Genomic DNA, 12,150 nt, shown 5'->3' with positions numbered 1-12,150 from the left:
ACAGTTTGCATCAGCAGAATAAGACAAAAATTCAAAGTGCGTAGTTGATTTTTACCCCAGCTGGGAAAACACATGGCTGTAAAGAATATTATAACAAGTCCCAAGGAAGATATGCTGCATAGTATCAATGTCATCATGGAAAGGATGCCATCACTTATTGGAGTAAGAATATTTTGCGTCATCAGAAGTTGTCCAAAATGCGTGGTGTGGTTGAAGGTGCAGATTGTATACTTGCTGGTTACGGCATTTGATTGGAAGCTCTGAGAATCTGTTTTCCATGAACCTTTAATTAGTTGCCCATAATACCAAAACGCGCATTCTGTTTGTTGATACATTGATGAAAAAGAAGGAAATATTAAGAGAACCTCAACTTCTGATTGCTGATAGTAATGTTCTGGAATTAGAATGCTGAAGGCACGTCTGTAAACTTGATAATCAATATCAAGTGAATTGCTAGATGGTTCATTGAATAACACCGTTGAATGGAACAAAGTAATTGAAGTGATGCTCAATTCTGTTTTAAATATGTCCTCCTCTAAAGTATAATTTAAATAAGCCACTACTTCCCAGTTGGCTAACTCTAAAAGTTCATCTAGAGTTTGTTCCATAATTAGGATTGTTTCATTTGCAGACGTCAATCCAACCCCTCTATAATATGATTTTTCCGACATTAATACACTGACAATATTTTCACTTTCTGTGATTTCTTCGTTATAATCTAATTGTGCTGATGACAGTGCCATATCTAATTTATCCAGGACTCTATCAGATACATTTAGCTGAATTTGTGCTTGGTTGAAAACTGTTGCATCCTTTGTCATTAGGATATTAATGGACTCTATTAAATCTTCCTTGGGTACTAAATGACCAATATTTTCTAATATGTTAGCAGTTTTGTTCAAATCTACGCTTTGAAAAGGATATTCTTCGTCTTGTAGAATTTCAATTAGACTTCTTATAATTTCTTCTGGAGGATCATCGGATGTCTCCAGGTCACTCAATTCTGTAGTACGGTTGCTCTCGAAGGTATGGCAATCAGGGACGGCAGAAAATCGAGCACCGCGACTATGATCCTCTATGCATGTTACTTTAATGGCGTATCCTTGTTCGTCGTAACAGGTTGTTTTTGACACTTGGTTAACTGATACTTGTGCAAAATACAACTCATGTCCATTTTGCACTACCATGAATTCTTCGCAGTATTCTAAATGGTATGTCCTTGGATTCAAGTGTTGCACAAGTGTACTTTTCATGTTGGCTTTAAGTGTTTCATAAGAATCTTCAATTTCTTTCTTTATTTCTACTTGAAATGTTTGATCGAATGTGGTAACCCCATCGGAGATAATTAAATTTAATCGGGTTATGGGTGAAAATACGAATTTTACACCAGAATATGTGCTTTCCAAATCTGAAGCACATGCTGATAGTGATTTGTTGCATGTGATTTCTACAATATAATACACTTTGGAACCAAAAACGGTAACTTTGTTGCTTCGAATAATATTTGACATATTAGCAATGTCATACACGGCACACTGCCATACACCAACAGAAGGAGAATCCTCAATTTCACTTAATCGTTTTTTACCATAACCCATATCCAGATGGGAATAACATATTACTTCAACAGGATCAACAAATTCAGTTTTAGCTCTAAGAAATACTCTCTCCTCATGTTGAATGTTGACTTTTAGTTTCGTGTCATACGATAATTCAAGAATGGGTTCCTTAATAGACCAAAAAGTTTCACACATCTTCCAATTATTAGGCTCATCCGAAAATACCCAACCTGTTCCTTGCCAAACAACAAATTTCTCTGAAATATCTCCAGCGATAGCCTGCTCGCCTGACCATAAAAAAGTTTCAACAGGGAGTTGGTTCGCTGACCAAACCAAAACCCCACTTTTGTTTACTTCAACACCCACTGCACATTCATCTACGCTCATAGGATGTACCGCTGGAGTTTCACATTCTGCGGCACAAATACAAGTAATGCCATGTAAGCCCACCTCCCACGATGTGCGGCAATAGACGTTTGCATGCTGTAATTTGCAAAAATCTGGTTCACGCTCCGCTTTGATATATGAACTATCTGTAAATCTGGAACTTTCGTATATGCAAACATGATACCTAGGAGTATCACAATTGGCGCTGTAGACACCATTGTACAAAGACAAGCACTTGTAGTTAAGAACATCTTCTGTGCTTGAAACTAGTGTCGTAAGTTCTATTCTGGGCATTGCATCAATGGTACGGGTATCGATTAATGCCTCCGAAATAAAATCACCTACTCCGCCATCCACATCATTTCGCTTCCATGGTATCCATATGGGGTACTTCATACTTATAGCTTTATAAATGGGATCTTCATTTTGTATGTACAATCGGTTGTAAGGGCATTCTAAACCTTCATCGTATGGCAATATAGTGTCAGATATTACATAACAGAAATCTTTTTGTTCTTGACCTGACATGAATGATGTGGGATTGTAGCACATAACTGAACCATCTTGCAAAGACTCACAGTCGGGTTGTTTAGTGAGAAACTCATGTTTTTCAAAGTCGCATTCTCGTAGTACGTAAATGCCGTTGATAATGCATAATGGCTCTGAGTAGTAGTATTTGGGATCACTTTGAATTGATTTTGACCAGTATATTTTTTCTCCGTTGACGGTTTGTTCATCGGAACATTGCTGAAATAGTTTTTGACTAGGTTTTAAATAATAAGTAATTAAAAATATGTGATATTACCATAAATATTGAAGGAATCAGTGAAGTAAATAAAACAAATTTAAAAGCACTCATTTTACTACTACGCTAACATCGATGTTAACACTTTGTGATCTGTATAAATCCCATAAATCCCATTATAATAAAAAAAATATATTTTCATGTTTGGTAAGTTGTTATCTCCCAATGCTCAAATCAGCAAACACGGCATGTTAAATTAGTAAAATAGTTCTAACCAGAGATAAAGTAAATAATCGATAAAAGTATAATTCATGCCAAATGTATCTGAAATTTGCCTTTCAACCTTTTTAAAAATAATATTACTGTCACAATCGATAACATAAAAATAAATCGCAAAATCTGTTGGTAAGCGCATAACTCAACAACGCCTAGACCAATTTGGTCAATTCTTTTTTTTTTAAATGTTTGTTAAAGTTCAAGGATGGTTTTGACGGCGAGAAAAATTCAAATATTTGACGGGAAAACCCTAAAGACAGCCCTTTTCTATAGGATAAAAGTTGGCAATGAGATTCAATCATTCAATCCAGAGATTGTCCGCTGAAGTGCATTGTTAGCAATTCTTTATATAATTAATTTCTTTAAAAGAAAATTGCAAATCTTAGAGAGTAAAAAAAATTACATTTTTATTAAATACTACTGGGACAAAGTCGTGAGCAAAAGCTAGTGTAATCATAAAAATTGAATCAATTTAAGTTATTGTCTTTTACAAGCTGAATTTAGTTTTCTAATGTACATCTTACGAACTTTTTTATCAGCAACAATAACGTAGAGGAATAAAACAAATCCTTGCATAGCAGTGGTTATGGAAAATCCAAACAAAAGAAAGGTACACTTAAAAATAAATGCTAACAACCCTAACCACCAGCTAATGCCCAACGTAAAGAACAACTGCCCGAAAAGACGAAGTTTCAATAGAAATATTGAGTCATTATTTTGTGTTGACGTTTTCTCTTTGCTTTGTCTCTTACAATGCAATTCATAAATAATACGAAAGTAGATTATGATATTGATGACCATTGCAAAGCATGCTGGAGCCAGTACTGAGCTAATCAAGGTGTATCCACTAGGATAACATAAACTCATTGATTCTAAATTATCTTCCCCGTAAGTGTTCTTGTTCACACCTAAAGTTATAGTAACGATAGCCGCCGGCAGACCCGACGTGAGTACCATGATCCATTTGATGTGAATCATTCTGGGGTTGTACACTTTGACGAACATCTGGTACTGACGGTGTGCCAACGCGACCATCCAGCAGAATTGGGAAAGCACCACAAAGTGAAGACAAGCTCCCAAGACAGTACAACCTATTGACGTGGTACTAATGTCACCATAATTGGTGCTGACAAAAAGTAACATAGTTTGCATCAGCAGCATGAGGCAAAAGTTCAAAGTCCGCAGTTGAGTTATACCCCATGAGGGAAAGCAAATGGCGGTAATGAATATTATAACTATTCCAAGGGAAGAAATACTGCCTACTATCATTGTCATCATTGACAAAATACGTTCACTTAGCGGACTTAGTACATCGTTTTGCATCATCAAAAGTTGACCAAAATGGGTGGTATGGTTGAATGTGCAGATTTTGTATTTGTCTGTTGAGAAACTTGACCAAGTGCTAGACGAATCTGTTTTCCAAGAGCCTTTAATTAGTTGTCCATAATACCAGAAGGCGCATTCAGTTTTTTCGTAACCTGAAGGTGTAGTTGGAAATATCAAGAGAATCTCTACATCTGATTGCAGGTAGTAATATTCAGGGACAAGAATGCTGAATACTTGATTGTAGACATGGTAACCATCGAGGGCACTGTTATGTTTTTCATTGAACAGTGTTGTTGAATGAAACAGAGTAATCGATCTAATGTTACTGGTAGAATTATTGGTGCTGTTGGTGTCAATGTCACTTTCAAATAAGTCTTCTTTGGAAGAGTAGTTTAAATAAGCCACAACTTGCCATTCACCCATATTAATAAAATCTTCAATTGTTTGATCCTTCAATAATATTGTTTCATTTGTAGATGATATTCCAACTCCTCTATATTCAGATTCCTCGGACATTAATACACTCATAAGGTTTTCATGTTCCAAGATGACTTCACTTTCTTCTAAATAAACTGATGTCAATGCCTCATCTAACATGTCTAGGATCCTGTCAGATACATTTAATTGAGTTTGTGCTTGATGAAAAACGACTGGGTCTATGTCCATCAGAATATTGATTGACTCCATTAAATCTTCCTTGGGCACTAACTGACCAATGTTTTCTAATATGTTAATAGTTTTGTTTAAATCTCCGCTTTGAAAAGGGTAATCTTTATCTTGTAAAATTTCTATTAGACTTGTAAAAATTTCTTCTGGAGGACCCTCGGATGTTTCCAAGTCACCCAATTCTGTAGTATGGTTGCTCTCGAAGGTGTGGCAATCAGGAACGGCAGAAAATCGAGCACCGTGACTGTGATCCTCTATGCATGTTACTTTAACAGCGTATCCTTGTTCATCGTAACAGGTTGTTCTTGACACTTGGTTAACTGATACTTGTGCAAAATACAACTCATGTCCATTTTGTACTACCATGAATTCTTCGCAGTATTCTAAATGGTATGTCCTTGGATTCAAGTGTTCCACACCTGCACTTTTCATTCTTGCTTTTAGTATTTGATAATAATCCTCATCACCTTTCTCTATTTCCGCTTGATATGTCTGGTCGAATGAAATAACACCATTGGTGATAATTAAATTTAAGCGGGTAATAGGCGAAAACAAAAAACTATCTCCATCTCCATCATTTGTGCTTTCCAAATCTGTGGTGCATTCATCCAAAACAGTGTTGCACGTGATTTCTACGATAAAATACACTTTGGAACCAAAAACAGTAACTTTGTTGCTTCTAATAATGTTTGAAGTATTTGCTATGTCATGCACGGAACACTGCCACACTCCAACATAAGGTGGATTCTTAACCTCACTTAAACGATTTCTCACAGTTTCCATATTTAAATGTGAATAGCATTGAATTTCACCCTTTGATTCCTCTCGTAAATATGCCCTTTCGGGGTTTTGAATGTGTACTTTAAGTTCAGTATCGTATGATAAAGTTAGTATTGGTTCTTCAAATTTCCAGTGCGTTTCACACATTTGGCATTTACCAGGTTCTTCTGAAAGGATCCAACCATCAGACCAAGTAATAAATTTGTGATTTGGTTTCCTCAAGACCTGGCTGCCTGTCCACATGGTGTTTTTTACCGGTTGTTGAGTTGCTGTCCATATTAAAACATCATCGTCATTTATTTCAACAGGCACTCCACAATTTGCTACCCTTTCAGGAATTACTGCCGGAGTCTGACATACCGAGGGACAAATGCAAGTTATACCATCCAAACCCACATCCCATGATGTTCGGCAGAACTCGTTTTCATGTTTCTCTCTGCAGAAATCAGGTTCATAAATTGGACTCGGAAAATCTATGGAGTTGAACATTATAACATCGTAGAGACATACGTGATACCTAGGTGTTGTACAATCAGCGCTGTATTGTCCGTTGTACATAGACAAACATTTGTGATCTTGGACGTCTTCTGTGCTAGTTACGAGTGGAGCAAGTTCTACTACACTAATTAAAGGATCTACGTATTTTCGATATGGAGTGTATATAAAGTCGCCTACTCCACCATTCACGTCATTGCGTCTCCATGGCAGCCATATTGGGCGAAGATTACTTAAATATTCATAAACAGATTGATCATCTCTTATGTACAACTGATTATAAGGGCATTCTCGTTGATCAAATGCCTGTGCACTATCCGGAAATACAAAACAAAAGTCACTCAGGACTTCTGATGTAGAAGGATAGCATACTTTATAATTCGATTGCCATGCTTCACACTCTGGTGGTGGATCTATAAATTCATTTGTTTTCAAATTACACTCTCTGAATGTAATAAAACCTTTGTTAATGCAAATTGGATTTGAGAAATAGAATTTGGGGTCATCGTCAGCTTCGGCAACCCAATATACTGCCATGCCATCGATTTCGTATTCTTCCGAACATTTCTAAAAATTTTAGGTTATAACTCACTTGTTAAACATTTTTATATATTTTTATTTACCAGGTATACGGAATGAACAAACACCAGCATCAAAAAGAGTTGCAGGATCATCGTGCAGCTGAACTAATATTGAACACACCTCTGCAATTGTCCATTATATTATATATAAAAACTGTTTTATAGCGGCAATAAAAATTAATACAATCACAAATAAATTTCGTATGGCATATTAGATCAACCCAAAAACAAATTGAACAAACATGGGATTTGTTTCGTTTTTTTACACTCCAGGGACATGTCATACTTTTAACATGACCAAAGTCCAAGGGACGTTTTAATCCTGATGGACGTCGACGGGGATCAACGAGGGTGTTTCTCCACACCCTTACCGCGTTGTCCGCCTTAATGTCTCAAAACAAGTGCGAACAAGATTTCCAATGTGAGCATTAAACCCATCGCTTTTTTTACAACTCTGAGAATTTCCAACTAGGGGCTGCCACCCTTCTTTGGCCGGGCGTACACCACCCCCGTGTCTAATGAATTGTGCTTGTTGCGAAGCAGCCGGAAACATTTGACGACGCATTAAATACGTCCGCTCCAAGGGGGTGTGAGGCGTGTGTAGGGTGGCAAATGCGTTTTCCTTGCACGCTGCAGGCCGGATGCAGATAACAAGCTTCAAGGAAATTCAATACAATCGAACGCGAGATTATTTATTGTGAGAGCTTTTTTTTATTTACGCACACCCCAAACACAAATCAACCCTCTTTGGATTATAAGTTTTATTAAAAAGCACAGCCGCAAATTGCTTGCGGGATTGCATCGGCTGTTATCAACCCCAAAATTGATTCAATATACATTCCATAACATTTATTTCTTAAATTTAATATACGAATATGTATTGATTGTATTATCGTTGTATGCAGTAGAACTTAATTAACTATAGCGACAATTATTAATATTTTTCTGTGTTGTTGGTTTAACTGCGGGATTTAAAGCTTTTGGACTTTGTGTTGATTAATAATCATAATGAACATTTGCAGAAACAGATGTGTAGACATCGTTATCCTTTCTGGCGGTTGAGGATCTTCTCGTTTCGGTTATGTTTCATCGCTAAGTGTCTCTGGAAGGTCCACGTGCCGCTATAAACATATTTTAATCCGCACTAATCGTAGAACTACCAAGGGGGTAGCATATTTTAGACGAACCCTTCGTTTGCTAACGACGCCAGACGCAGGATGCTTTGGATAAATCAAAACTTTTAGTTTTGCAAACACCAAAATGCATAACACTAAAATAATTTACTAATTGTTCTATAAAGCTAAATTGAAGTCAAAAATATTTCAGCCACTTTTACGTAAGAGAAAGAAAAATGCAAATAAAGTCACACATTAATATCTTCTATAAAATAAAAATAAATTGCAAAATCTGTTGGTAAGCGCATAACGCAACAACGCCAAGACCAATTTGGTCAATTCTTTTTTCTAAATGTTTGTTAAAGTCCAAGGATGGTTATTAAGGCAAGAAAAAATTGATTAATTGCCGGGAAAACTCTAAAGACAGTCCTTTCTTTAGGATAAAAGTTGGCATTGAGATTCAATCATAGTTATAGTTAAATAGTTGAAACCTAGATGGCTCACTGAAGTGCATTAGGATTAGCAATTCTTTATATAATTAATTTCTTTAAAATAAAATGTCTAAAACAAGAGAGTGAAAACGAATTACATTTTTATTAAGCAGTACCGGGACGAAGTCGCGGGCAAAAGCTAGTATATAATATTAATTTAAATTTTAATTAAAAGTAATTAAAAACAAACTATTACTAATACAATTCTTATATTCTAACATAATTGCCACATGTGATAAGCTTTGCAGATAAACTCTAATTGTTCATTGTTATTAAATTGCAAATCTCACCTGAATGTACCCTTGCACGATTGAGGTTATGTTGCTATCTGCGTCGTGATGTGCTACGCATATAATCGCGTGATACATTCCCGACCGCGGTCATAATCCGGGACCTGGGATAGGTATAACAATTATTTCGGCCAATTGAATTTGATAGTTTCATGCGCGAGAGCGCGATCATACTAATCTGCCGCGGCAATATTGGTCTTGGCGATTAAACCGGCACGAGAGCCGATGACCCTAACCTAAAACCGCATCTGGTTCAAATCTAATAATGTACAATCTAGGTGCTACCAACACTTTCGAAAATAAATGAAATAATCATTCAATTTCAATGAGGACATCATCTTCAGCAATTCGATCACCAATGGAAAAATTGATTTTTTTAATTCTTCCAGCTGTAGAAGCGTTCATGGAGTTCTGCATCTTCATTGCTTCTAAAATATAAAGAAATGTTATATTAAAATGTTAAATTAATATGAGATATTCAAATTCTAACCTATAATGCATAGAACTTCTCCATCATGAACAACTTGTCCTTCTTTACATAGAATATTCTTCATTAATCCAGGCATTGGAGCTCTGACTTCTTTTGAAATAGAATGGGTTGATTTTGTGGTTACGTATTGCATTAAATCATGAGCTACCTTTGATAGTATCTTAAGATCATATAAGGCACCTTTAAATCTAAAACAAAGTAGATACTCTTAACATAACCTCAAATTTCATAGGTTTGACAATGTTTTACATAATTCCAACTCCGTCTGGTTTCTTGTAAGCAAATTGCATTACAATATCGGTAGGACCATTAATGATTAATCCTTGTGTAGATATACTATACCCAAACCAATCATTATCATCAATTTTAAGTTCAAGACTAAATTCTTCCGTGTTTTTGATTTTTTCAATGTTTCTAATTAACACATGATATTGATTTCTATTTTGGTCATTCCCACCGGGCAATTCAATGACTACCTTAATGGATTCACTATCATTTATTGTAGGTCCTTGATGAAATCTTCTCCTAACCTCTTCTTTCGTAAACATTGCAACACCATTAGCAATTAAGGCTTGTTTCTCTTCCAAAGTCAAATTATACCTTGTGAATTTTCTTCCGTCTTGACCATAGGTCCGATTAAGGTACTCGGTGTTAATTTCACCACTCTGAAAGTCTTCCCTTGTGAGGACATCCCTTAAGAGAGGAATATTATGCGTTACTCCTCTGAGAATGTACGAATCCAACGCGTTGATTGTTTTTTGTATTGTACTCTTTCTATCCACGTCATGGGAAATTACTTTTGCTATAAGCGGATCGTAGTAAATGCTGATAAGATCTCCTTCCAGCACACCACTGTCACATCGCACATTCGTTGGTTCTACATATTTGTAAATTCTTCCTGTTGAAGGAGTGCCAAAATTTTTAAAAGGATCTTCTGCATAGATTCTTGTTTCGATAGCCCATCCTTTGAAGGAGATATCATTTTGAGAGACTGGTAGTGGTTGACCTTGAGCTACCAATAACATTGCTTCCACAAGGTCAATACCAGTAATGCATTCAGTCAGTGGGTGTTCAACTTGTAGACGCGTATTCATCTCAAGAAAATAAAAGTTTTTCTCGGAATCAACTAAAAACTCCACGGTACCTGCAGAGTGATAGTTGATTTTTTTACATAACGCCACTGCTTGCGAACCCATAAGTGATCTGGTAGATTCATCTAGGAAGCTACTGGGAGCTTCTTCTATAATCTTCTGGTGTCTTCTTTGAATGCTACATTCTCTTTCACCCAAATGTATGGCATTGCCAAGTTGGTCACCTAAGACTTGAATTTCAATATGGCGGGGATTGGTTATGTGTTTTTCTAGTAAAATACGGTTATCCCCAAAAGCAATTTGAGCTTCGGCTGCAGCTAACTCATAACCCTCACTTGCTTCTTTTTCGTTATGAGCTATCCTCATGCCTCTACCGCCACCCCCTGCTGATGCTTTGATCATTATAGGATAACCTATAATTTGAGCTATTTCTAAACAATGGTTGACATTTTGAATAATTCCATCAAATCCAGGAATGGTTCTGATACCAGCCGCCATTGCTACTTGTTTGGATTTTAATTTATCGCCCATTTTTGCTATGGAATCTGAAGATGGTCCAACAAAAATTAAATTGTTTTGGTTCTAAAATAATTTTATATTGATAAAATATTTAGTTGATTTTTATGGTGTTACTTACTAATAATTCAACAAATTTATAATTTTCTGCTAAAAATCCGTATCCTGGATGTATTGCGTTAGCTCCTGTCATTTTTGCAGCTTCAATAATACTTTGTATGTTCATATAGCTGTCTGAAGGTTTAGGACCACCTATATGGATAGATTCGTCCGCCATTTTGACATGTTTCTACTTTTTAGGTTAAAATTAATTTCTGTTGTGTTTGTTACCATTAGTTAATAGTCTTACCGAATTTGAATCTATGTCGGAAAACACAGCCACTGTTCGTATGCCCATTGCGCGAGCCGTGTTTATTATTCGACACGCGATTTCACCGCGATTAGCAATCAGCAGCTTATCGAAGCGCGGTTTGATTTTCGCGTTTATTGCACGTTTTGCAGCGTAACTGCCGCGAAGAGAAGGTGGCGTGTTGGTGTGGTTGCCTATAGTGTGATAGTTTACGCGCCATAACCTCCATTGTTTATGGGTCGTTAACTGGATGTTTTTAACAGCCAATTGTTATAAAAGTATTAAAATTATATTTTATTTTTGTACTTACGGTTTTTAGTAGCATTCTGAATGGTTTTGTTTCAATATTCTACGTTTAGTACATGTTGAGACGGATGATTTGTGGGTGCAACTAAAGAAATTAATTCGTTTTGCAGTGAAATATCGCACTTGTAGAGCAATTAAATAAAGAGGTCAATGACGAGTTATCAATTTTATTATGTTCTCACACTTTGCTTACAAATCACAAACTATTTCTATGTGCCTACAGTCTGCGGTTGATTTCATAGAGATTTTGATTTTTAACGTGTAAGCCCTCCTCGGAGATTAAATTTAACTTCCCTAAAATCTATTTTTACTTGTTTTTATTCTGAGAATTTAAAAATGAAAATATAAAAAATATTGTGTACTAGCTTTTGCCTGCAACTTCGTTTCGGTTGTGTTTAATAAAAATATAATTCGTTTTACTCTCTTGTTTTAGACATAGTATGGGTCAATTCTATCAATAAAATTCGCAATTTTTTAAAAGAAATTAATTGTATTAAGAATTGCTAATAATGCACTTAATCGCCCCATCTCGGAATCAACTATTTAACTATAACTAGGGTTTTTTTTAGGGTTTTCCCTGCAATTATTCAAATTTTTCTCGCCGTAAAAACCATCCTTGGACTTAAACAAACACTTTAAAAAAAGAATTGGCCAAATTGGTCTTAGCGTTGTTGAGTTATGCGCTTA

The 12,150-nt window shown here is 36.0% G+C and overlaps 1 protein-coding gene across 3 annotated transcripts; it reads right to left on the bottom strand.

The window, feature by feature from the left end:
* Window positions 1–8,173: 8,173 nt before the first annotated feature.
* Window positions 8,174–11,642, bottom strand: LOC135796101 (biotin carboxylase 1-like). Of its 3 annotated transcripts, XM_065308001.1 has the most exons (7): window positions 11,468–11,642; window positions 11,158–11,403; window positions 10,930–11,097; window positions 9,451–10,874; window positions 9,202–9,389; window positions 9,001–9,139; window positions 8,174–8,947 (listed from the first exon to the last, which is right to left on the bottom strand). In XM_065308001.1, the coding sequence occupies exons 1-6, from the start codon at window positions 11,480–11,482 to the stop codon at window positions 9,024–9,026; spliced, it is 2,157 nt and encodes a 718-aa protein (XP_065164073.1). In that variant the 5' UTR covers window positions 11,483–11,642; the 3' UTR covers window positions 8,174–8,947; window positions 9,001–9,023. The 3 variants fall into 3 exon arrangements, with proteins under 3 accessions (XP_065164073.1, XP_065164072.1, XP_065164075.1); XM_065308000.1 differs by having other exon boundaries at window positions 8,174–9,139; XM_065308003.1 differs by lacking the exon at window positions 11,468–11,642 and having other exon boundaries at window positions 8,174–9,139; window positions 10,930–11,100; window positions 11,158–11,288.
* Between the last annotated feature and the right edge of the window lie 508 nt (window positions 11,643–12,150).

This window comes from Atheta coriaria, unplaced genomic scaffold, assembly GCF_025399875.1.
Source record: "Atheta coriaria isolate IRGN ID8LTWV9N9 unplaced genomic scaffold, Caltech_Dcor_3.1 hic_scaffold_7_pilon, whole genome shotgun sequence".
In the NCBI taxonomy this organism is placed as follows: Eukaryota; Metazoa; Arthropoda; class Insecta; order Coleoptera; family Staphylinidae; genus Dalotia; species Dalotia coriaria.
This window is presented reverse-complemented; position numbering and strand designations above follow the sequence as displayed.

Coding starts and splice junctions, on each gene's coding strand:
- LOC135796101 (XM_065308000.1), bottom strand. Junction 9,390..9,450: donor CCAGACGGAGTTGGAATTAT/GTAAAACATTGT, acceptor ACTTTGTTTTAG/ATTTAAAGGTGCCTTATATG. Junction 9,140..9,201: donor AGAAGTTCTATGCATTATAG/GTTAGAATTTGA, acceptor TTTATATTTTAG/AAGCAATGAAGATGCAGAAC.